This window comes from Xiphophorus couchianus, chromosome 2 (assembly GCF_001444195.1).
Source record: "Xiphophorus couchianus chromosome 2, X_couchianus-1.0, whole genome shotgun sequence".
Taxonomy (NCBI): domain Eukaryota; kingdom Metazoa; phylum Chordata; class Actinopteri; order Cyprinodontiformes; family Poeciliidae; genus Xiphophorus; species Xiphophorus couchianus.
Genome location: NC_040229.1, coordinates 24,508,087 through 24,533,945, shown reverse-complemented (window position 1 = coordinate 24,533,945; position 25,859 = coordinate 24,508,087). Strand labels below are relative to the sequence as shown.

At 41.0% G+C, this 25,859-nt stretch overlaps 2 protein-coding genes and 1 pseudogene across 4 annotated transcripts in view; 1 reads left to right on the top strand and 2 right to left on the bottom strand.

Moving 5' to 3' along the window:
- LOC114133590 (potassium voltage-gated channel subfamily D member 2-like) overlaps nucleotides 1–13,839 on the top strand; it is a 74,936-nt gene extending 61,097 nt beyond the window's left edge. For 2 of the 3 annotated variants that reach the window (XM_027999624.1, XM_027999634.1), the window contains 5 exons: nucleotides 2,991–3,153; nucleotides 3,657–3,755; nucleotides 6,265–6,363; nucleotides 8,556–8,776; nucleotides 12,267–13,839. In XM_027999624.1, coding sequence (XP_027855425.1) covers nucleotides 2,991–3,153; nucleotides 3,657–3,755; nucleotides 6,265–6,363; nucleotides 8,556–8,776; nucleotides 12,267–12,441 — 757 coding nt within the window. In that variant the 3' untranslated portion in view covers nucleotides 12,442–13,839. The remainder of the gene's footprint in view (nucleotides 1–2,990; nucleotides 3,154–3,656; nucleotides 3,756–6,264; nucleotides 6,364–8,555; nucleotides 8,777–12,266) is intronic. The other variant, XM_027999640.1, reaches the window with a different exon arrangement.
- Nucleotides 13,840–14,324: 485 nt separating this feature from the next.
- Nucleotides 14,325–18,381, bottom strand: LOC114133607 (dopamine D2-like receptor). The gene is made up of 2 exons (XM_027999651.1): nucleotides 16,224–18,381; nucleotides 14,325–16,062 (listed from the first exon to the last, which is right to left on the bottom strand). The coding sequence occupies exons 1-2, from the start codon at nucleotides 17,811–17,813 to the stop codon at nucleotides 15,907–15,909; spliced, it is 1,746 nt and encodes a 581-aa protein (XP_027855452.1). The 5' UTR covers nucleotides 17,814–18,381; the 3' UTR covers nucleotides 14,325–15,906.
- Nucleotides 18,382–23,669: 5,288 nt separating this feature from the next.
- On the bottom strand, nucleotides 23,670–25,810 carry LOC114152947 (parapinopsin-like; annotated as a pseudogene).
- Nucleotides 25,811–25,859: the final 49 nt, after the last annotated feature.

Here is a 25,859-nt window from a genome sequence, read left to right as displayed (position 1 = left end):
CATCCACAAACTTTGTAGTATTTTTATTGTGATTTAAACCAGACAAGGTATGAAATCATGCAAGTCATTTGTAAAAAAAAATCCAAATTGGCCGGCATTTGTGTTCATCCCCAGTACTCTGATATTACCAAAGGAAATAAGTGGCGAGAAAGTTGAACATAACATTGTTTTTTTAGCTCCTGTGCAATAAACTACAGACGTCATATTTTTATTGAGCTAATAGCTTTTGAAGATTATAGTACCAAAGCATTGTGTTTTTACATTAATAAGAGACAGGTATACGTTTTCCTACAAGTTTTGTGTTGTTTTCCTTTTTCTTTTGTCTAAAAATTTGTATTTTTATTTTCTCAGCAGCAAGAATGAGATATATGCACTCTTAAAGAAAACCTTGTCCAAACAGAGAAAAGTTAACCTGCAACAACCACCTGTGCAGTCAAGCTACATTTGTGCCATTCTTGAATTGTGGTTAGGGGTGTCACTAAATTATGCAAAGGGCAACAAATGGTTGCACTTTGGACAAACCTAGTTAAATTCAAGGCATACAGAACCATTTGATAATTAAAATGTGGCTAAACATTCCATTTATTTCAGGTACTTTATTAATAAGTGAAACACATTTCAGAGATTAATTAGACACAATTAGATGGATGTTTAAAAGCCTTTATTTTTGTTAATTATGATGATTTCCCACTTACAGGCAATAAAAACATGGCATTTAAATTTAGAATATTACAATAGAAAGGCTGGTTTTTAAAAACAGAAATGAGGACTTCATAAAAAGTATGCTTTATATTGGTTTAAAGGTTATATTCAAAAGCTGCTTTCAATCTGATGAAAAGGCATCGTCTGAACTCATATTCTAATTTATTGAATATTGGTGTATTTATGTGTTATAACGACCCAGTCGAAATTTAGATCTAAATCAAATTGAACATTCGTGTAAAGACGAAAGTGTAAATGACACTGATGTTGAGGTCATCAGTGTAGTTGATGACACTGATGACCTCCTTCCAGTCTGACCAGTTATTTGCTGGGTAAAATGCCAGTGTAGATGTGAAAAGCAAGAAGAGACACAGCCCCAAAAGACTTGCTGCTCTAATCTGAAACGAAAGGTGGTTCGATAAGGTGTTAGTATTCAACAAACAAAAGTAATCCACGTGTTTGATTTGTTTAAAAAAAAACACACACACACAGAAAAGCATTGAATTGATGCATCCTTCTAGCCCACTTCACAGTTATTCACTACTTTGTGCTGATTCATAATATAAAACACATTGAAATTTATGTTTGTCAAGCAACTGTGTTTAAAATTATCATAAGGCATGAGTTCTTTTGCAAGAATCTATAAATAGGTTTACACCGTGTTCCAAATTATTATGCAAATTTGATTTAAGTGTCATAAAGATAATTCTTTTGTTGTGCTATTAAATTTATAGATGGTATTGTGTGTCAGGGCTCTTTGAATCACTATAATTAATTTCAGAGAGCTGGTTGATTAGTTTGTCTGGTGAGCTCAATTAAAGAAAATCTACTTAAGAAGGATGTTCCACATTATTAAGCAGGCCACAGGTTTCAAGCAATATGGGAAAGAGAAAGAATCTTTCTGCTGACAAAAATCATCAGATAGTGTAGTGTCATATGACAAGGTATGAAAACATTAGATATTTAATGAAAACTGAAGCGTTACTGTACTGTGTAGAGATTTGTGGCTGATTCAGAACAAAGATGGGTTTGTACAGATAAAGGCATAATGAGGAAGGTTTCTGTTAGACAAATTCATCGGATTAAGAGAGCAGCTGTTAAAATGTCCTTCCAAAGCAGCAAACAGTTATTTGAAGGTGCTGGAGCCTCTGAAACCTCAAGGTGGAGGATCCTCCAGAGGCTTCCGGTGCATCAACCTACTATTGGGCCCCTAACCAGAGCTCACAAGCAGAAACGGTGGCAGTGGGCCCAGCCGTACATGAAGATTAATTTTCAAACAGACTTGTTCACTGATGACTGCTGTGCAACCCTGGATGGTCCAGATGGACGCAGTAGTGGACTGGTGGTGGATGGCCACCACGTCCCAACACGGCTGTGACGTCAGCAAGGAGGTGGTGGAGTCATGCTTTGGGCCAAAATCATGGGGAGAGAATCATTGGTCGAATCCTTCAGAGTCTCTGAAGGTGTGAAAATGACCTCAGCAAAGTATATGGACTTTCTGACTGATCACTTTCTTTCATGGTTCTTATAGAAGAGCTGTACCTTCAGTAGCAAAATCATCTTCATGCATGACAATGCACCATCTCATGCTGCAAGGAATACCACTGTGTCATTGGCTGCTATGGGTATAAAAGAGGAGAAACTCATGGTGTGGTCACCATCCTCCTCTGACCTCTGACCTCAACCCTATTGAGAACCTTTGGAGTTTCCTCAAGCAGAAGATCTGAATGCAGTTCATATCAAAACAACAGCTCTGGGAAGGTTTTCTGACATCCTGCTAAGAAATTCAAGTAGAAACTTTCCACAAACTCACAAGTTCAATGGAAGCAATAATTGTGCTGTGATATCAAAGAAGGTTCTATGTTTACATGTAACTCGGTCTGTTAAGATGTTTTTGATTGAAATAGCTTTTGATTTTAGTACATGTGACCATTTAATGCTGCACATTCAAAGAATGACCGTTTGCAGTTCTTTATAATCCATAAAATGTTTAGAAAATCTGCTGTGCATAATAATTTGGAACAGTGCATTTTGAGTTTTTTATTTTTGAAATAATTACTGTTCTCATGGGGAGCTTTGTTCAGTAAAATTTGATTTATACTGTAATAGTTCATGACTTGAAAATTATACTGACCATCCTTTGCATTGACCATTTAAGAAAATCTGACGAAATATCACTTGCATAATAATTTGGAACATGGCGTAGCAGGATAATCTAATAATATAGATATATAGTCTTTCTCCTGTGTGTCTGTTTACAGCGATGTGTGTTTTTTTCTGTCTTTCAGGTACGGTGACATGGTGCCAAAGACGATTGTGGGGAAGGTGTTTGGGTCCATATGTTCTCTGAGTGGGGTGCTGGTCATCGCCCTGCCTGTCCCTGTGATAGTGTCAAACTTCAGCCGTATTTACCACCAAAGCCAGCGGGCGGAGAAACGACGAGCCCAGAGGGTACTGACCCACCCCCAGCCCCCAACCTCTCTCCTTCCTCTTCCCTTCTTTTTATAGTGTTTGTTTTGCTTCTCTCTGCCATTTTTCCTCTGTCCCTGTCTTATCCGCCTGTAACAGAATGACAGGGCAAACACTATCTTCCAGAATATTAATCTTTTATTGTGCTTGTGTGGATGTTCGCATCGGGACGGTCTCAACTTGCTTGAGTGTATTTCAATGGGAGTCAGAAATAACAGAAGGGAATGACGAAGCCTAAACAAATCATATATCTACAGATTATCATGTCAGCAGCTTTAAAAATAAAAAATAAAAAAATTATACTATTCTTTTTTCTTTTTCCACTTAAAGTGTTTGTCAGGGCAGAGTTTTCCTAATAGCAGATTTAAGCAGAACTTCTCCCTGCCCAGTTCTGTTGCTGTCAGGCAGAGACAGACCCAATTAGTGTGACAGACAGACAGACAGACCGTCAGGGGCTAAAACAGAGGTTCTGTTTGTTCAAACAGAAAACTCGCCTCGCTAGAATCCGTGCTGCCAAGATTCGGGGCACTAACGCCTATATGCGCTACAAACAAAACGGGCTCCTGATCGACGCGCTGGAGGAGGTAACGGCGCCAAGCAGCAGCATGGGGGCTGACCGACCTGGGTCCTCGCTGACGCTTGCATGTCGCTTTTTGCTCGAGGAGGGACTTTGGGCTGGGCCGGAGTGGGAGGGAGGGAGGGGCATGCCACCAAACGCACACGCAACGTGGAGGTTTGGGAGGGCGGGTAGGGGTTTCTCATGCAGGGACATAGGGGCCGATGTCATTCCAGTGCTTCAGTGTGATCGTCCTCTCTCTTGCATCAAACCTTTCGGCTGCAGCATTGACATGAACGCTATCTCTCTGTCCCATACAGCAAGAGGGTTTGAATGGGGGGGCTTTGAGGGCGGGGGACTCTTTCCTTCCGGTGGAACGCAGCCACACTGACTCATAATCAAGCTCTGCATGTTTGTCCAACAGGGTTTGGAGGGGAAGGAGGGAACCCAAAAAAGGGGGCCTTGTCGAAGAGCGCGTCGGGCCTTGGAAGCTGTGTGCTCAGCCTGCATCTCCTCTAAACTCTGTGTTTGATCTGTGTGTGTGATTTCTTGAGCATCCAGGTTGTAGACTAATGCAACATGCCGTCCATCCCAGAGCCGCGCAGAGCTTCATCAACTATGTGTGTGTGTGTGTTTTTTATCAGTGTGTGGTGGTGTTTTAGTTTGAAATTTGTGCTTTGTTTGGAACAATGTGTTTGATCTGTGTCGAGGTGCGCCACTGCTGTTGCTCTGAAATGAGCTTAGCTTGAATTCGACTATCATCGTCCATTTTGTACGAAAACAAACAAACAATCCCACATTTCAACTAGAGATGCAACGATCTGAGATTTTTGGTCAATTTTGGGAGGTTTTGTAATGTTTTGAACTGTTGACACCAACTTTAGCGGACTGCTTTCTGTTAGTTTAATTTTCTAATTATTTCATTCAGCCAACTTGAATCCATCGTGTCGTTGAAAATGCAACGAAACAAAAATTTCTGCATCAATCTTATAAACAAAAGTTATCTGATTTATTTATATTTTATTAAAAAGGGCTTGCTAAAACATACTTCTACTCTTCTTGTAAATAATAAAAATCAAATTAGTTGGTACTTTACTGATTTGTCTTTGGTGATGAGTCTGGTTGGAAGGCCTCCATGCTGTCACTCTAATCTTTAACTCCCTTCATAAATTCTCTATCAGATTGAAGTTGGGAATCTGGCTGACCCACTCCAAAACACTAATAAATAAATAAAAATAAAATTAGAAGAATCCTTTAACCCGAAATCTAGCAGGGGTGTGAATTGTTTTGAGCCTATTTCTCTAAATTTTGTTCTATTCTATTCTAAATAACAACCCTAAAAATATTTTTTCAACCTTCGCAGCCCCAGTAATCACCAGTTAATTACATGATGAGCAGAGGCAACAACACACAGTGTCTGCTGGGGAGCAGCGAGTGTTAAACAGGATTTTATTTTTCCAAAATAAAGGCAAAATGTTTCCAGGGTTAACTGTATAAATTGCTGTCAGCATCTTATGTTAGCATGACTATCATTGCAAGCAACAGTTTCTACTAGACTTTGGATGGAATATCAAAAGTAAACATGACACGGCTCAGAAAAATAAAAACCTAATTTTATTGCTGCTGTCAAGCTAAAAGCTGCTGTTCCTTCTGCTTACTTTTTGGGACTGTAAATATTTTTTGCAGCAGTAAGTGTGAAAAATTTGATTAGTCCTCTTTCAGCTAGCTGCGTGGCAGTGCACAGACATTGGTGGAGTAGAGGCACCGCTGCTATTTAATTCTTTTGTTGCATCTGAATAAAAACTATTTTAACCATAGAAATTGTATCATAGAAGACTTTTGCCGTTTTTGAAACGTAAACTTTTTAAAACCTAGGTTTGCTTTGGTGCTTTTAATTGGTGATAACTATCAATGTCACCAAACAACCAGAATTTCACATGTAAATGACATTGAAGCAAAACGTTCACACATTTTGAAGTCCAGCTCTTGTTTGGATCAAAATTCAGTTTTCTTTAAGAAAAAAAAAATCAAGTCAGAGGAAGCACAAACTCTGTAAATTACATCTTTATCCTTCTGACTTAGTTTAAAACACCCGACTTATGATAGAAACAGCTATCTTTGTGTCATTTACACTCAGTAACAATTTCTATGCCAAAAAGAGTTATTATTTAGCACAACTAGGCCAAACGTAATATTACTGCTCCGAAAAAAAAAAAAGTGTTTGAGTTTCTGCCTGCCAGGTCACCAGTCTGGGTTAATCTGTCTGAAAATCATCCAACTCCAGTCACCGGCCGATCTCTCTGTGCATCTCTGCAGTCAGCCCAAGTTTCCATGCATCTAATGCAGTAGATTGGCTGCCAAGCTACAGATCAGCATTTTAACTTCAGTGCTTGGCCTTTTTTTTTTTTTTTTTTTTCCCCCAAACCGCATCACTGCAACTGATTATTCATTTTATAGTCTGAGCCTGCTCATCTACACTGCAGCTTCTTTTTCTTCTTCTTCTTGTCTTTGTCTGTTTTAACTTTGTGTTTTCCAAGGCTTCTAAGGTAGCAGGACAAGCCCTGGTTGGAAAGGCGGCCAGCCCTCCGTTTGAGAGCCAACATCATCATTTGCTGCACTGCCTGGAGAAGACGACGGTAAGAAACGTTTTCTTAGTTAAAGATATTATCCGGGGGATTCTTGTCTGTATGTTTTAATGTGCACAACAAGTGCTCACTGGCAATACAGGTAAATGCACAATTAAAAATTGATTTCTGCAGCAGGACTTCATAAAATAAAAAACATACATATTCTAATCATCTTTAGTCTGCTTTAATCAAACTCTGGTTCATTTGTCTAGAAAGTCCGGTTTGTTTGTAGAGGTGTGAATGCGCAATCAAACTCTGATGTGGACCCAAAACCTTAACTTTGGTCCACCTAAAAGCCTAGGTTTTGGTTCGGTTGCAGTGAACTGTAATGTGGTTTGAATGTATAGATGCAAGTGGACCAGAGACCGCTCCAAAAACAGGAAGCGGACTGCAGCGCAGAGCATTCTGGGTAAATACAACCAAAACAAACGTGTGAGTCTAGCACTATCAGGAAAATGAGAAATGGCTTGCGGTCTTTTACCAAAGACAAAACAAATCCTGCAACCACTAAAATCTGCCACCACTCCGTTTTTGTTTACATTTCATGGAGCAGAAAGTTGTGCTCAGTGTCTTCTTCAGAGGTTTTCATGTTGTTTCTTGGTGTGGCGCCTCCCCAGGCGAGGGAGTGAACAAGTTGCTCAAGGGGTGGCAAGAATTTTACCTTTCATAAATTGATTTATTTTACTAAATAATTTCTCCTTTGATGTTTTCCGTCATAAGTATGAGCTTGAATTAATTTTACTTTAGCTCAGTCTTCAACTCGCTTCCTCTCTCTGAGGCATAAACTGGCGTTACGGCGATGGTGTGAGCATGTGCAGGAAGGCTAGCCGTTAGCATAATACCACTTTTTAAAATGTCTTTTCATGGTGATTATTTTCAGTACAAATCATAGACGACGTAGCAGATCTGCAGGAAACATTGTTGAGACTTAAAATAAATATCTTAATGAAACGCATCGTGAATGCTTGATGTTCTCATGTATGCCTCATGATTTTGGCAGTCGGACAGAATACAGTATAACATCTTTGAAGGGAAAAAAGGAATAAAAAGAACAGATGTTCTGACTGCTCAGTTGCCATGAGCTTTATGTGATGTATGTGACGCATGTGAGCACAAAAAGCTTGATAAACTTTATCTTGATTAAATTTACTTTAACTGACTATACCATGTTGGTATTGAAATTGTATCTAAAGAGATTATTAGCTTTAAAACGTGTGTACAGAGCAATAACTTTTCCACCTTCCAATTTTCCAATTAGAGTAACAGACTTCTCACATTTCCATCTGTAAAATATACATTTTTAAAAAAAAACATTTTTATCAAATTCTGGTTGATGACAGTGTTTACTTTCATGTAAAACTGTATTACTCCTGCGGTCTGAGCTGCATTTTCAGTCGCTGACAAAGATACAAAACAGGAAGATAAAAATAGAAGCAAAGTGACGTTTCCATCCATGTTCGTACTGTAGAATCTATTTTATATGCAGCGCTAGTTAAAAATAGCCAGAAATGGGATTGGGAAACGTGTCGGCGCTTTTTCTTTCTTTAGAAACGTGCTCAAGATAACATGACTCTGCCTGCCAGTTACCTTGTTTTCTTCCAAACAAAGCAGCCTGCTTTGTTTTATGTTATCTATAATTTAGAGATGAAAGAGCCTCTTTAACGCTGGTGACATACAGTGGCACAGTTTTTGTTTTTTGTTTTTTTTCATTAGCCGCTGCAGCAGAGACATGCCGAAGCAGTGACTCAGTGGGGGATTCTCCTGCCACATAAAGGTTACGTATAGCATTCAGATGGCTGCGCAAATGTTTACATTAGGCCTCTTGATGTGCATTATAGATAATAGAGAGACGAGCAGAAGTAAGAGAACAGAGGCGTGATTCAGGGGACGCCATCCGATCCTTCACGGTGTCCCCCTGCCACCTGCTGGCGGCAGCTGCGACACGTCTCCACACTGACCTTCAAGTTCTGCTCATTTGTCACGGGGATAACAGTTGTGTTCACACAGATGGCACTTAATACGGACATCTGGCCCAATACAGTCCCACTCCCTTGATAATTCATTTTTTCCCCTCATCTATCGGATCGGGGATTTTTTCTCGGAAGCATCTTTGCTCGTTATTTAGCACTTGCAAACACTGATGTCGAAAAGCAGCCCATTAACGCCGAATTTTAACACCCCGTTTCCTCCCCCTCCGCCAGAATCACGAGTTTGTGGACGAGCAGACCTTCCAGGCCAACTGCATGGAGATCTCGGTGGTGAACAAGTCGGGCTCGCGCACCTCATCGTTGTCCTCGTCTCCGCACGGCCTCAGCTCCTGCTGCTCGCGGCGCCACAGGAAGAAGAGCAGCTTCAGCCTGCCGAGCACCAACAACCAGGAGCTCAGCACCATCCAGATCAGAGAGCGGCCCGTGTCCAACAGGTGGGAAGTTATGACCTCCAACGAGGCTTTGCCTCATTTTCATTACACGTCTCCAGGATGAAGCGAGTGGTTTTGCAAAAGTGTCCACATTTCTTGACCATTTTCCAATTTTTGCACCTTCAAGCCAGTTTTATGTGATAGATGAACAAAGGTGGAAGAAAACGCACATAATTCTTGTCATTTCTCTACAAATTAAAACATCAAAACGTTCTTGTGCGGCCTGTTTACTGTGATCCTCCTCCAGCAAATCCGCCGCACCCCTCCGCCTTCAGAAGTCGCCTAATTAGTAAATGGAGTCCAGCTGTGTGTAATTTAATCTCATCATGAATGCAGCTGTTCTGTGACAGGCTCAGACGGTCCTGCGAGGACGTCGATAAACAAACTGTATGAAGAACCAGTGAAAGCAGCACGGGGAATAAAGTTATGGAGGAGTTTAAAGCAGGTGCAGGCTTTAAAATAAATAATCTCATTTCTGACCATCTCACAGAAATGTTTTCAATCTGACACCTTGCTGGGCAAAGAGAGCGTTAATTGGAAAGTATCCATGAGGCTTGGCAGCTCATTAAAAGAAAACTCCTTAAAGGATTGCTTCAAGGCGTCTAGAGGAGACTGCAAACATTTGGAAGAAGGTGCTCTGCTACCTTAAATGACGACCAATACTGTGGATAACACCAACACCAATACTGAGGAATTTTCCACTGTAAAGCATGGTAGTGGTAATATCATGCTGTGGGCTTGCTTTTGTTTCAACAGGAACATACTTGAAGCCAGAGCTGCAACGACTAGATTAGAAATCCAAAGAAATTAAGTATTTAATCCAATTAATGTCTAAACCATCATTTTAAATTACTATTATTATCATTATTATTATTTTTTGGATAACATTTAATCTGGTTTTGAATAATGATTACAGCATTGTCTGTAGGTTTCCAAAGGGAGTCTCCAGCTGTTTGAGAGACCAGGGGTTTATCTCACAACCAATTCACACGTTAGAATGGCCTATACAAAGTTCAGAGCGAAATCCAACAGAGATTTGTGTTCAAATAAGTTTTCAATTCCAATCTGACTACACTTGGGCTGTTTGGAAGAAGAAGAAAAGAAAGAATTTTCTACATGTGCAAAGCTAGAAGGACGTTTCCCCAAAGGCTATTGCAGTAAGAAGTGTTTCTACAGAGTAGCGGCTGAGGGGAGCTGAATGCCAGCGATGGGTAAACTACTAAAAATTTTTCGTTGCTTAAAAACCATGTGTACTTTTTATTTCCACTTTACAAATATGTAAGTCTTTGTGTTTGTCACATTAAAACTGAATAAAAACGGATTGAAGTTTTTTTTGTGGGGGTTGGAAGATAAAACGTGGGGGAAAAAAAACATGAGGTACGAGAACTCAGCTTTTTTTAAGATGAATGGCACCATTAATATGTAAATAAACACTACTATTATCATTTCCTGCTATAAACAGAGAGAATTACTGAAGATGTTGCAATGTATAACAAGTAACATCGCCCAAGAAACCTAGATACCCTGCACACAAGAAATAGTGCTGCATAGCGAGAACCTTCTGGCCCCCAGGCGGTGGTTTTGTAGTGGAAATCAGTGGCTGGTCTGACGCATCTAAAGGCTCCTGCTTGAGAGATGAAATTCAGATTGTAAAATGAGAAAGCTTAACAAACGTTTTCACATTTTTCAGGAACTGAAGTGACACGTCATCCTTTTCATCCTTCCTACCGCATGTTGTAACAGTGTGGCCATGCACGAAGGAACGCTTTAAACGCATTTGGCTGCAAATTGGACTTTTCACTTTGACCAATAAAAAGGGAAAAAGTAACATAACGTATGAAAAGTGTCCTGTTTGGTTAAGCTGCATAAATCCTCTGTCATGAAAGACTAAGAAACACTATAGCAACTGATCCCTTCAATTACCGTTACAGAGCTAACAGAGATGATGTAACACAGGGGTAAACATCTTCCTGTCCCAGTTTGAGAACTGTTGATGGCGTCAAAGTCAAACCGAGCATGAATTAAAAATGAAGTTTTCTGTGATGACTTTTGATATGCTGCACTTTTTGACAGCGGTGTTCATGCAGCATGCACTAAACATCGACTCTGAACAGGGGAAAAGAAAAAAAGATAAAGACGGCAGCATGGGAACCTGTGTTGTGTGTTCATATAACAGGCAGCTTCATGTGTTCTGGAGAAGAAGTCATTCCGATTTAACCTTTTTCACATGCTACAATGTTACAGTCACAGACTTAAACAGGTTTTATGTTGCACTGAAAGTAATCGCTGAGCCCTTTTTGCCAAGATGCCCCTCAATAAAATAAAGTGCAGTCAAGTGCGGTCAGAGTTTCCCCGGTCAGACAGGCCGAAACGGAACATTTTTGGCATCCATACGAAATGCTACGTGTAGCAGAAAACTCATATTGCATATCGTCTGGAACAAACCTTCACCACAGTGCTACAAGATGGCGACATCAAAATGATGTGAGGCTTTTGTTGTTGCTAAATCAAACCTGCAAAACACTGGAGAATGGGTTCAGCAACCCTAAACATACAGCCATGGTCACAACACAGTGGTTTAGATGAATGCATATTTACAATGGCCCAGTCAAAGTAAGCAGAAACTAATTACAAAGCAATTGTACACAGCTTTGCGTTGGTCGATTTGATCAAATCACACAAAATGTCAGTTTGTAGTTGAAACATAACAAAAAGTGTTCAACAGTTAAGAGCGAACTTTCAATTGGATCTTGAGACACTTGATTATCTGCAACTTCTCACAGAGACACAATCTGTTAACAGGCAGAGTATATGAAAAAAAAAAAGTTCATAGACGAAAATTAAATCCGATTTAAGCACCAGCAAGACTCCCATAGTTTTGCCATCCAGAAGATGATCAAAGTAAGCAAGATGCGTCATTCAGGCGCTGCTCTGGGTTTTTGTTGGATTTCCACAGAACGAATGCAAACCGATACCATTCATCTGCCGATAATATGGCTTTAGGTTGGTCCGTTTTCTTCATTTTTAAAGCTCACACTGCATCATCAGATTACAAAGGCTGCACAGAAAATCTGTGTGGAAAAACAACAACAACAAAAACAAACGGCGAAAGCAAAAACTTTAAAATATCTCCAGAATGCCAGAAGAAATATTGATCAAGTTCTACTTTAAAAGATCGAAAGGAGAGTCCGCCTCATTGAAATGAAAGCATTAATAAAATAGAGACGGCTTACTTTTTCTAGAGCAATGCATGTACTAAACCTTAAGCTTCATAGACGCGGTTCAGTAAATAGTTTCTTTTATTGTATTTTTTCATGGGCTCTCACAAACGGAGAGCAAAAAAGAAAAAAGCACATTTCTTAGAACTTTCCATCACAAAAGCTTTTGTGTTCTTTGTGGAAACTGACTCTCACAGCTGTAAAATATTCTACAAAAATCGACTGCGCACTAACGCTTCTCAAGGTCAACTGACTCTGCCGGTTTTCCTCCTCAGCCGCTCCAGCCTGAACGCCAAGCTGGACAAGACGATGCCCTTGAAGTGCGACGAGGCTTACATCTCCCCGTCCATGGTCCGGCTGTCCGCCCCGGTGGCGACCTCGTCGGACGACACCTCCACCGCCACCACCACATACTCGCAGAGCAACATTGTCCGAGTATCTGCCTTGTAGATGTCACACCTGCCTCACCTGACCAGCCCAAACTGGTCTGGAGAAGCACCAGATGCTGAGGAGAGGGACCACCGAGCATCAACCTGCCATAACCGAGAGGCATTATAAGCTTGACAGCGGTTGGGATTTTTCTTATGTTGAAGTTGTGATTTCATCTGATGTCAAACTCTGCATGGTGTTACAAAAGAAAACAAAAACACAAAAAAACGAACAAAAAAAAACAAACAAAAAACTTTGAGGACCGCGGCCCCCCGGGGCCGGAGTTTGATGTTGAACCAGCAGATCTTCGCTTCATTAAGCACATCAAAGCGAGGAGGCGCTTGGAATGATCGTCATCGTTGCCTAAACATACTGAGAGAAAAAAAAAAAAAATCAACAACTTTATTTTTCAATATGTGACGTAGATGTGTTTGTTGTCTCTGATTCGAAGGCGGGAAGAGTCTCGAGGTCGTCCTCGACGGCCTCTTGGCGATAAAGCACACGTGTTCCTCGCCGTCTTTGTGAATATGGACTCACTCTCCACGCCGTTCCATTTAAAGCCCTCTTCAATTGAAACTCTTTCTTACCTCCCCCCCGTTCACTGTTGTAAAATCCAGAAAAGACGTACGCCCACTGGAACGCTTCGCTGTTGTGAATATTCACAAAACCGACTCACAAAACCGGTCGGCGTCATCGCCTGACGAATGAAATCACACGACTCATCCCGACATGTGCAAGTGAAGGTCGAACGACCAAATCTGTGTTAGATTCCATATTTGCCATCCTGGGTCAGTGCGAAAGCCGCCTGTCGGTAGTTAACAGTTATTGATAACCATACAGGGTATACATTAGCTAGGGCACAAGTGAATAAGTGAACGTTTTCGGTAACTCTTAACTAACCTTGATGTGGACAAGATGCTAGCACCGGCCTGCTAAACCTTAGGAAAGGACATCGACTGACTTCCTCACAACGACTCGGTTGACTCCATTGTGTCAAAGCACCGCTTTGTATATTTTTCATACTGTAAATATTTCTCAGTTAGGACTTTATCAAATGCATCTGAAGTTGGCTCCTCTAAGTTCTAGATTTAGTTTGAACAGTTTGTTGGCACAAAAAAAAAAAAGAAGAAAACTCTTTCTGTCTGTTACCTGGTTGAATTTAATGATTTGCATGCTGTCATTGCAGAATTATGTTTTAATTAAAGTGTGTGTCTGCTTGGGAGGTTTGTTTCAGTGACGGCCGGATTAATGGGCTGGAGCACAACGGAGCGGCGCGGGTGTCCTGATTTTAAAGTCTGCTTTTAATGAAATACAAATCTTGTCATGGACTGCGTGTGTAAGGGTAAAGACAGGGGACAAATTTATCACACATTGTGCATTTGGTGCAGTGGATAGAATAAACAGTGCAGATCTGCTGAAGCATCTATAAAATGACCCATGTCTTTTTTTTCTTTTTCTTTTTTACTCTTCTTAAGCCCTAACAGTGGTGGTCACTACAGCAGTTTTCTTCTGTGTGCATCAGGGTGTTGATGTAATAATAGCTGCACATACAATTGAAACAAAAACATTTACACTATTTAAAACGACACAATATTTTTTTCTCATTGATTCCAATGAAACCAAGCACAAATGTTCTTGTTTTAGGTCCAAAATGATGCCAGAATAATGAGAACTAGAGTTTTTAGAGAATTGTTCCCTATTTTTCTTCCGGTGAAGAAATTTAAATTCAGATTACAAATGCACTCAGACCTTAGTTTTTGCAGACATATCAGGAAGTTTGCTGAAACAAAAACTGAAGTGTGGACATAAATGACAATTGTTAGATTTGGAGGAGAAAGGAGGAAGCTTGAAGTACTAAAGTAGCTGCATCTTTTTTTGTTTGTTTATATATATATATATATATATATATATATATTTATTTATTTATTCTTTTTTGCTGCAGTAGGGACTGGAGCAATTCAAATAAAATCTATGTGGAAATATACATTTGAGCAACTCAGGACATTAACAAGTTACATGTATAGATAAATATCATCAAGCTAACATTTCATTTCATTACATTGAAGGATCCTGGAATATTTTTACTACTGTTGTTTAACACAAATATTTGTGTCTGTTTTTTATCTGTCCTTCACAATAATTTGTGAAATTCCTATTTTAACATTCATTTTTCACGAGAGGGCTATAAATTATAATTTAATATCTACCCTGTTTACTCCAGGTGTGTGTGTGTGTGTGTGTTTTACAAAGAGTGGATCATAAGGAGGAGCTGCTGTGGAACATGTGAGGACCTGCTGGCCCAGCGGTGGGTCCTGGCAGCGGGGTCTCTGGAGTCACCAGCTGACCTCAATGATTGTTTGGCGCGGAGCTCTGTGGCGCCGCCCTGCTGAGCTGAATGTCGGTCTAAGCAGCTCCTCACAGCATGCGATGCCTCTGCTCTGTAGCGTTTAGCAAGCGCTGAGAAGCCAGCAGGTGGAATATGGCAGAAAGCATGGAGGTTTGTAAAACAAAAGACCTCCTATAACCTCAATGTAAAAAAAAAAAGAAATAAATCCCCTTACAAAAGGGACTTAGACTATTTTTTATTTTTTTAATCAGGCACTATGCACTGTATTACATCAGATGTGTACCACTGTGCCTTTAAAAAACTGTTTTTACACCACTAACTTCTTCACATTTTGTCATATTACACCTGGACGTTTCTACTGACCGATACTGATCTTTAAGGTCTGACCTTCTGCTCTTTCATTTGACAGATTTTGTTTTCTAAGGAATATAAAACATGTAAGAAATCTTTTTTTTTTGGAAGGTTCTCTGTTTTCAAGACAAGATTTTTTTTGACAAAAGTGTATCATCAGGTTTCAATGAAACTCAAAACGGTTCCTGATGTGCTTACAGAAAATTGTGATTAGTTTTGGTGCAGTTATTGAATATGAAAAAAACAAGATCTATTTGGTGTTTGACCACTTATTGGAAAAAAACATAAATTCTATCAGAAAGGACAAATTTGACAACTGATCTCAGGCTCATTTATTGGTGTATCTCTAGTTGCAAACTATAAAACATCAATGTGTCTTATTTAGATTTTCTGTGACAAGCCAATGCAGAGCTGTGTGTATTTGTAAAGTTAAGAAAGAAAAACAGCAATTCTCAGAAGATAGATAAAAACTGTTGTGAATTTTTATTTTGCCTCCTTTTAATGTAATAACCCTAAATACAAGCCAATGCATCTTTTATAATCTCCAGAACAGTAATTAGAGTACACATGTTTGTATTTTCTTCCCGAAATTAGCAAATAAATCACATTTATGATCTAAGTCTTCTTTCACTCCACGATTTAGCCAATCACCAATCACGTCCTCATGAAACACTTTGGTGTTTGTCGCTGTAAATTGACCATATGTGAACTAAATCACACTTTAAAGGGTGCCATAAATCCAAACGTGTGCATCCAGTTTTATCAGAGTGTAAAAGTCAGAGATGTTCTCACTTCCTATAGAATCTGGATTTAACCCAGCTCCTTAGCCTGTAAAACTCTGAGCGAAACTGCGGGTTCACTGCAGCGTATATTATCGGGTCGCTCAGGGATGTGATGCAGGAGACAGACACTGACAGGATCTCCATGTCTTGAATGACTGGCTTCTGGGGAGAAAAAATGCAAACAGATACACCATTAGTGTGAGAGCTCTGCTGGGTTTCGAGCACACATACTGTATATTCCTTCTGATGGAAGGATCCAAACGTGCTTTTCGCTCTAACATTTTGCATGGTAATGTCTTCTGAATGGTCTGTAAGAAGCTCACCTGCATTTTCCTGTTTTTGTGGACAAGAAAATTCACTAGGATGGTTGTGATCAGCGGCAGCCAGAACAAAAGGAAGGTTATGATGATATACCCGGCGCGTTTGGCCATTTTAGTTTCCTTCCTTTTGCTCGCTCTCTCCTTGCTGGCCTTCGAAGGCATGACGCAGACAGCCCCCTCCAACTGGACCTCCAGGTTTACAGCTTCATTACTTTGGACAGGAGGTAGTGGAGGCTCTTGATCTAGCGTAGGTGCTGCCTGTGTTTCTCCTCCGGTGCTGTTGTTTTCTTGTTTCAGGCCAGTTAATAAGACAGAGGTAGATTTAGGGAGCTCTGATTGAGTAGATGGTACAATAAGGAGGCTGTTCACTTTGACTGGACTTTCAGGTTTCAGGCTTTCTCCGGTCTGATTTTCTCGGTTAAGGCTTCTTGACTTCTCCTGTGTCTCTCTGTCAGCAGGTGTATCCTGATTTGAGGTTTTTGCTTCTGTTTTGTCAGCACTGCGTTGCTCCGTTTTTAACATTTTCTCCACAGTCTGCAGTGCGTTCTGCGCTGCAAGAGGGTGGAGTTGTTCCTTCTCCAAGTGACTCATCGCTACTGTAATTTTAAACTCGGTTTTTCTTTCAGAAGTAATGGAGGCGCTGTGTGGGGCGCCCTCCGAGGCCAGGAGGGAGTTTTTACCAATTGGACTTGGTTCAACAACACTTGTACTCAAGATCTGCTTGTTCTCACATTTGTCTTGCCCATTTTCCACCGCAGGGGTGTGCTTGTCTTCCTTTGAGACTTTTGAAGGAACAGAAGTGCCTTCATCAAATATCTTGCGATTGTGTGATCTCAGTAGAGCAAAAATGCGAGCGTAGAAGCCAGTGATCACCCCGAAACAGGACACCCAGAGAGGGAGCAGCATGTAGAGACCAACGGTGTCGTAGGTCGAGGACGTTCCCCTTTGGCCCTCTTTACATCTTACGTACACAGGTGAGTCTTTCAAGAACACCTGACAAACAGCAGCCACTGAAACTCCCAGGAGCCACGTAAGAGGAATCAGTGCCATCATCCGTCGTTTCCGTTGAGTTGTTTTGAAGGGATTCGCAATCGCCTGGTATCTCTCTGCGCTTATGCAGCCCAGCGTCGACAGCTGGATGCAGCAGCTGAAGGAGAAGGAGGCCGTTTGCGTTTCACAGATCAGACGGTCCACATGCCCTCCACGGTGCAGCGTCACAATCACGTGCAGCAGAACCGGGCAGTCGACGGTGCAACGCAGAAAGTCCACGACGGCAAGGTTCACCACCAGCGCGTTGACAGACGTTTGCAGTGACTTTTGGTGACACACCGCCAGGATCACAAAAACGTTCGCCGCTGTTCCCACAGCGGAGGTGATTAGCAGAACAAAACTGTTTGTCACCACAAGGGCGAAGTCAATGTAGGCCTCCCAAACGGTGATGTTCCCAGAGCCTCCTATAGATGTGGGCGCCCCTCTCATCTCTGAGTTCAGAGAATCAACATGCTCAGCCGGCTGACTGAGCAAACATCGAGCGTGCTTCTCCGGTCGCACACCACCTCCGATGAATGAATAATTGGGGGGAGGCAGCGGCATGGACGAGTTCCTACAAAGTACCCTCCCTTTTCATTATCACTCCGCAGCACCAGTGGGTCACCTGGGAGTCCTTGCTGTTCACATTCATTAAAACCTCTGCAGTGTATTCACAGCTGAGACAACTGGGGGGCAATAAGAGACGGCTGCTAATTGAAAAGCAGTTATGTCACTATTGTCTCATCTCTGACATGTATGGCTTCATAAAATCAATCAGACATTCAGGTTTGAAAGAACGGATACATGGCCCTGCATGAAGAGGGTTCACAGCCCTTGAAGTTTACCAAATTACAATCCCAAGCTCAAGTGTATTTGCTTGGGACAGTGTGTGACAGACCAACACAAAGTAGTGTTGAGGTAGGAAGTATACGCCACACATTTTCATACAACCTACTTGAGTTATTACCTCATAGACCCATTTCTTGCTGTAATTACAGAACTTCAGTTTTATTTCTCTATCATGTAAAGACTGAACGCGACTATTGTTCTTGTTACTGAGGAGCTGAAGTTCAGTGATATTAGCTGGAGAGCTTCTGTGATAAGGAATGTCCAACTAGTACCAAAGACTTTTTTTTAACTTAATTTATGTCTGGAATTTGATTTGATTGGGTCATTCTAACACATGACTCTGTGCTTAGATCCAAATCATTTTATTGTAGCCCTGCTTCTTTGTTGTTGCCCCGTTGGAAAGTAAACCTGCTCTCAAGTTTTCTCTAGCAAGTTTTCTTCCAGGACTGCCCTATTTAGCTCCATCCATCTTCCCATCCACTTTGACCAGCTTCCCTGTCCCTGCTGAAAATAACAGCTTCCCCACCACATCATGCTGCCACCACCTTGCTTCTCCAGGAGGCGTTCAGGGTGATGATCAGTGTTAGATTCCTGCCACTCCAAACATTTGGCGTGTGACCCAGAAATCTCCATTTTTCAGAGCACCTTCTTCCAAATGTTTTCTCTGCCTCCCACATTCCGTTAAGGCCCAATTTGTGGACATTTCAACTAATATTTATCAGGATGTTGTTTGTTCTTTAATGTTCTCTGACAAACCTCTGAGGACTTCACAGAACAACTGTGATTTATATTGAGCTAAAATTACATACAGTGCGACTCTATTTACCAACAGAGTGACCTCCAATAGCAATTGGCTGTTGCTGGATTTAATGTTTGATTGTCAGAGAGTAAAGAGAACTGAAAACATTTGCACGCTATGCTTTTTACATGTGGAAAACATTGGTGGTCAATGTTAATAAAGCAGCCGCAAATGTGATTTTATTTTTCTCTTAGTCTATTTCATACAATTCAAATAAAGCGGCCCAAATTAAAGTTTGTGGACATTTTGTGAAAACGTTTGGTAACACTTTATTTGAAGGGGTGTGCGTAAGACTGACATAGTACTGCCATAAAAATGACATAACACCTGTTATGAACATGAAGGAGTCTTCCTGAATGTCTATAACTGATGTCATGAAGTGTCTATTGATAAATAATGAAACTTTCAGTGCAAAGTTGACACTTTTAATGCACTTTTCATGCAAGTTTTAGTACAACTTTGCATTAAAAATGTTATTATTTACCAAATAATGCAAAGTTGGTGATTTTAATGGACTTTCAATGCAACTTTTAAAACAACTTTGCAGTAAAAGTGTCATTATTTACAATTGTCACTTCATGACAACAGTCGTAAACATTCATAAACACTCCTCCACGTTCATAACAGGTGTTATGACATGTTTATGACAGTGTCATGTCAGTCTTATGCACACCCTGTCAAATAAAATGTTACCAAAAGTTCTAGGGGTGTAAGAACCTTTGCACGTTGCTGAAACACTGTGACGTGCACATGATCGGCTGCCCATTTAATTTGATTCAGAATTTCAGGAAGGTTGAGCTCCTGACATTGGCAATGCCAGATGGATGAGTTAAGAGTGGGAGCAATGCTGCGGGATTATGGTTGCATATTTTGTAATCCTGTTTGGAGATATAGTGTGAAATGCTCTTTGCTTCAAATGTGGAAGCTTATGGGCCGTGATAAATCTGGGATTAGATTATCACAATAAGATGCAGTCCGGACCATCCGGAATGTTGCGCCAAGGAGAAATCTCTGACAAACACGCGGACAAAAAACCGAAAACTCTTGGAAAATAAATTGCCTTTCATTTTGTTTCCGTCTCGCTGTAACATCACGACAGCATTAACTGAAACATGATATGTGCAGAATTAAAAGATGCAGCTTCATTATAAATTCACTTCCACTCTTTCTGCAGGAAGTAGAAGAGGGAGCAACACTGACAACATCAAACCAACACTTCCCAATAAAGAGTCACTTCAAACATCTGGAGAGCTGAAGATCCAGCGCAGCTAATTCTCTCTCACTGAAAGAGGTTATAGTCAGAGTGTTTGACCTAAATCTCCTTACGCCAACTCAACGAAAAGCAGCACCCTCCACAATTACTGCTGCATTTCTCCGTTCTAAGAGGCTAAGATGATCCTGTGTGTGGAGAAGGCCACGTGTTTTTTATCGTTATTCTGTTGAAAAGCCCGATAATGACCCATGTTGAGTTTTCTAACGGAGGTCGCCAGGTCATGTTGTTTAAAATGTCCCATTTTGAAAGATGAATTATGCCACTCCTAAAAGGTTACTATGGTTACCCACCGAATCGATTTTGCATGTTGATCGCATCTCACGATTCTTGAGGTGACTCTGTTACAACAGGATGCAGTTTTGCTTCAGAGATGGTTTTTTTGTTTGTTTTTTTTTTTACCACAATCCAGCTTATTGTGTTTGTCCAGCCTCTTTCATCACAGCTCCAGCTGATTTAAAATGTCTAAATATCACTCTAGTAGCAAAAAACGCTAATTATCTTTGAAAATATATATCTACCTTACTCGTGTTGCATCTTAGTCTAAAAATGAACCTCTGTTAGACGTTTTTAATCTAACAGGCGTTAGATTAAATAAAGTTTGGAAAAGTTCGTCACTGAAACACGAGTTAAGAAGTTACGGACTGTAGAGTTAAGTAGAAATTATAAAGAGATTGAGATTTTCAAGCATTCCTGGATTAGGATTATGCCATAAAAGTGGACTTATTTTAAGACTTCTCAAGGATCTATTTTTTCCTTTCTTATTCAGTGATGATTTAATCTTCGTAGACAGTTTCGTCATTCCACCTCTGAATGACGTGGAGCCCAATTAGATATTTTTGGGCTTTCAAATTAAATCTGACTTTCTTTTTGTTTCTGAACTGTCTAAAAACACAACAAATTCGAAAGAGCATTACTGATTAAATACGAGGACAGACTCGGAAACACAACAGATGATGTCTCTGCCACTCCACCGCTTCACACCGCTGAAGCCTGGACGAAGTGAGGCGTGTGTTGGACTTGATTAAGTTTGAGTTCTGTTCACATGATTTGCAGTGAAAAGGTGAATTGCTTTTTTTTTTCTGCACACCGACTGCATACGAATGAAATTATAGCGACCTGCAAGGCTGCAAGGTTTTGTTTTGCTGCTGTTTGGCTCACAAGTATTAGTATGTAATCACCATAAATGCAGTGCTGGACCTTTCCGTAAGTATTGATCAGAGGGTGAGGCTGATTTCTGCTGACTTTAATCCATTTTGTTTTATTAGTTTTTAAAAAAAATATTCTTACATTAATAGCTCTGAGATCATCAAGAGAGGCTTTCAGAGGCTTTGTGTGTTTATGGGATAGAGCGACACAGGACAGTCTAAAAATGTGAAACTTTTTTCTTTTTTAAACGAGAGCCTCACACAGGGAAAGAAACCAGGTACGTTGCATTTTAGGAACAAAGGAGGTTTCAGTTCATTCCCGTTTGTCTGCGCTGTCTGGCTGTGATTGCTTTGTCTGCTCTCATTAAATATGCATACAAATGGAAAATTACAGACGACAGCGACTGCTCACACCACCAAACGCTCTTTCGATTCAGCATTTTTGTGTCTTCTTTCAACGCAGCATGTGTCCAAAAAAATCTGAAACAAATCAGAGAAATTAAATTGTCTTCGCTGAGAAATCTCACTGTTATTGAATTAAATAGACAAAGAAGAACATGAGCACCCGGTGGTGTAATGTGATTCATGAAACTGGCAAAGGAAGAATAGTTTTACAAAGGGAGTCTAAGAAACAACAACAAAAAGAAGCAAAACAGTTTCCAGTTGCATGTGCAACCTTGATAAATATGTGCATAATCAATATCTTTAAACGTGAAACTGATCATTTCATTTCAATCATTTGCTCTTGTTTAGTTTTAGGTTTGTGCCTTACAGCTGATTAAAACATAGAAGTTATTTTCTAAGACATTTGAATTATTAAGGCCAACAAAATTATTTTTTAATGAGGAAAAAAATAAGAACAAATAGTGTACTGTGCCATTAATACTTCTTGACTTCTCTTTTTTGCATGAATTCCTTTCCATTCCTTGTGGCATTTGAGGCCGATTGGGAGGAGGATCAGTTCTGCTGCGGTGGCATTTATCTGGTTTGCATTGATCGTTGAGGTTTAAGTCGGATGCGTTTGCTGACCAGTCAAACCCAATGATACCGCTGTCATTAAAGCAGGTGCCGAGTCCTCCTGGAGAATGAAATCAGCAGCTGAGAGAGGGAGGCATGAAGTGCTCTAAAATGTCTTGACTTTGGTCTTGATAAGAACCTTGGACCGACATCAGCAGACGACGTGGTTCCTCAAATCCTCACCTGCTGTAGAACCTTAATTTCCAAATGGAAAAAAATTTAAAACTTTTATCTGAAACAGGACATTTCTTTTCTCCACGTAATCCAGTGTAAGACATTTCTGCTCAGGTTCAGGAATGAGATAACATGAATGCATCAGATGCATCCTGCATGTGGGATGGCTCTTAAACAGGCTTTCTACAGCAAACTTTTTTCCCTTCAGTTCAAGCTTTCACTAATTTGCTTGGACGCAGCACTTTGTGGACAGACGGCTTTTTGGCAATGATGTTTTGTGGCTTTCTGAACTTGTTGAGGGTAAGCCATAAAACATCTGTAAAGTCAGCAGTTTCCACCAACCAAGTACTGAATGCTTAAAAGGTACTGTACACATTTCTGCTCTGAATAGCCTTTCATTTTCATTTTCTGAGACACTGAATTTTGAGTTTTCAACCACTTTAAAGCTGCAGTATGTTAACTTTTATATAAGAAAATAAAGAAATAATAAAAAAATCTTGCTTTTCACATGTTTAGTAAAACTACATGAGACGGATTGAAGTGCGAAAAAAATTGAGCGCCTCTGTCTTCTCCTTATGGTCCTGCTGCCATGTTCACAAATACACTGCTGATTCATAAACAACCAATCAGAGCCAGAAGGAGGGTCTTAGTGCTGTCAATCATGCTAAGACCCTCCCCTTTGCTCTCTGCTATGCTACAGCTGTCCCACCAGGACAGAGCCTGCTGCTAATGCTCAGTCTAGTTAGCATAGTCTCCGATGACGGATAAACAGTTTTCCTGGAACGATAAGTTGTTTCTCGCCCTGGCTCTGATTGGTCGTTTTTGACCGGGAGCTGTGCATTTTTGCGGACGGCCATAGCAGCTCAGTCAGGAGGTGGAGAACCTCAATCTTTTCACTGATTATCTCTCATATTGCACTTTCATGACATGGTGCCAGTATGAAAAAATGTGTAAAAAACCCCCAAAACAAACAAAACACATATTTTTGTAAAAGTTACATATGGTAGCTTTGAGCCACGTTCCTTAACATGGCCAGAAATAGGCCTTAAATCATATATGAGTTTCACTTTTCAGACTGAATTCACGAAATAAACTAACTTTTCGGAAAACACTTTTATCCAGTGAGCTACAGTTGCAAAGCATTAGCACATTTTGGAAAGTTTCCCAGTAAAATCCACCCCCCCACACCCCACACCACTCCGTGTCCTTGACAAGGCGCCAACAATGGCTGTCAACAATGGCACCTTGTTTGTTTTGGCTGCGGAGAAGTCACAGAGGCAACACCTTGCTGCGCGTGCTGGCGCTCCTGCTCCTGGAAGACAGACAGCTCCCCCTGTTCAAGGAGCTCAGAGGGATGCTGACGCCAGCGGCCCCCCTGGGAACATAACGCCAGCACGACAACACCTCCAGAGCACACTCACGGAACTGGTGGATGTAAACACACACACAGACACACACACAGATGTGCTGTCAGGAAAATGCGTAGACAATTAAAAAAAAACAACTTTTCCCCCCGTCTCAAATGCACACTGAACCCGTTCACCTGTTTGTTGGAAAAGAAGTAGATGATGGGGTTGTACACCGGGCTGGTTTTTGCAAAGTACATAGGCAGAGTTGCAATGAGTGGAGGGACGCGCAGCTCTGGATTCACCACTACCACCACTGCGTAAGGCAGCCAGCAAACAAAGAAGGCTGTTATCATCGCCAGGACCATGGTGATGGCGTGATCATTTTCACTCTTCCTGGAACGGCCGCCTGGCAGCTCCAGCCTCCTGTTCAGCTGGTGAAAAGGACATTTGAGCCTCCATTAACACCTAAAATCTTAATTTAGAAGAGTGGAACAAGCAGTGATTTATAAGGACATTTTAAGTGGTGTGAAGTCTACAAAGGTCCACTTTTCTCAAGGATTTCAGCACATGGAAGTAGCAGTAGATGATGATGGCGACAGGTACAATGAAACAGAGGAGTGAGTACAGAATGAGGTAGCTGGTGTTGCTCCACGACCTCTCCTCCTACGCCAGAGAGAAGGGCGTCTGGACGCCTTCGAGACTGTAGGAGCTCCAGCTGAGTAACAGGGCGACAGCCCAGAACAAGCAGAAGACCCAGACGAACAGCAGGCCCTGCACGCTTCGCCGCATGCTCAACCTCAAAGCAGCTTTTGGGTGGCACACCACGTTGTAGCGCTCGAAGGTGAGAAGGGTCAGAGTTCAGAGAGACACCAGGCCTAAAAAAGAAAATCTAAATTTCAGAATCGAAGCTGAGAGAAACATGGATGCAAAACAACAATGGAAGAGTTTCTAAGCTAATGGCAGGAGTAAAATTCATGCTCAGCAAATCCCACTTCCCACCTTGAAATCCATGCAATACGTTGATATTTATTGTTGTAGCATGTCACTGTTACAAAAGGATGATTCATTTTGCAATTCACGAAGAACTGAATAAGTGATAAACTGGAGGTTTACCCAGATTTTATTCCCCTAAATCCAAACACAGATATTTTAGATGCTTTTTTTTTCCCATTGAGAGTCCCATCCTTACCGAAGTAATTCACAGAAAATCCTTGGAAAACGCAGGTGGCATGGCCGATAAAGTAGGAGCCCTGGTAGTTTGTGATGGTGGCGACCAGCGAGCCGCACAGGGCGATCATGAGGTCAGACACCGCCAGGCTCAGGATCAAGATGTTCATGGGCTGCAGAAGAGACGTGTTCCTCAGCATCACAGCTATCACCAGTCCGTTGTTAAAAACCGAAAACTCTGTGTTGATGAACGTCAGGAAGGAAAGAATACCGTAGCCCACCGTGGGGAAAATAACAAGAGTGTCGGTCACCGTGGGTGTGGATGTGAGGGAGATGCTGTTCCCGTCCAGCTGGTCGAATGTTCCTATGAGGCTCTCAAGTGATCCTGCAGAGTCAGGTTTTATCGTTTCTGGTTACTTCTGCCTGTTGTTTTCATCTGATATCTCGGGTTGTGCATCTGTCTGATTGAGCAAGTCACCCCCCTCCCAAAAAAAAAACCAAAAAACAATATGGGAAATTGACTCTTGACACAATTTGCATGGATTAAACGTCCTTAACCCAGGGCTGTAATTGTAATTGAAGTTCAGTCTGATAAACAGCAATCAGACCTCATTTTTTTATTCTGAAAACCTAAAAGCTACTAATTTGAAGGAGCAAATAAGCAAATATATTAAGTATATAAATATTTGAGCGGAGCCGGACAAATATTCAGTCAACACAATCAAAGCTGAATGTAATTACTGAAGGTGAAAACACTTAAATACCCTCTGACCTTGGAGAGGAAGCATTTTAATGATGAAACGACGCATAAAATTACAAACAAATCACAACAAACTA

Bases quoted from the DNA above. Each gene is read 5' to 3' on its own strand.
- LOC114133607 (XM_027999651.1), bottom strand. From the start codon at position 17,813: ATGCCGCTGCCTCCCCCCAATTATTCATTCATCGGAGGTGGTGTGCGA. The intron at 16,063-16,223 runs GTGAGCTTCTTA...TTTTCTCCCCAG, and splicing joins ACAAAAACAGGAAAATGCAG to AAGCCAGTCATTCAAGACAT.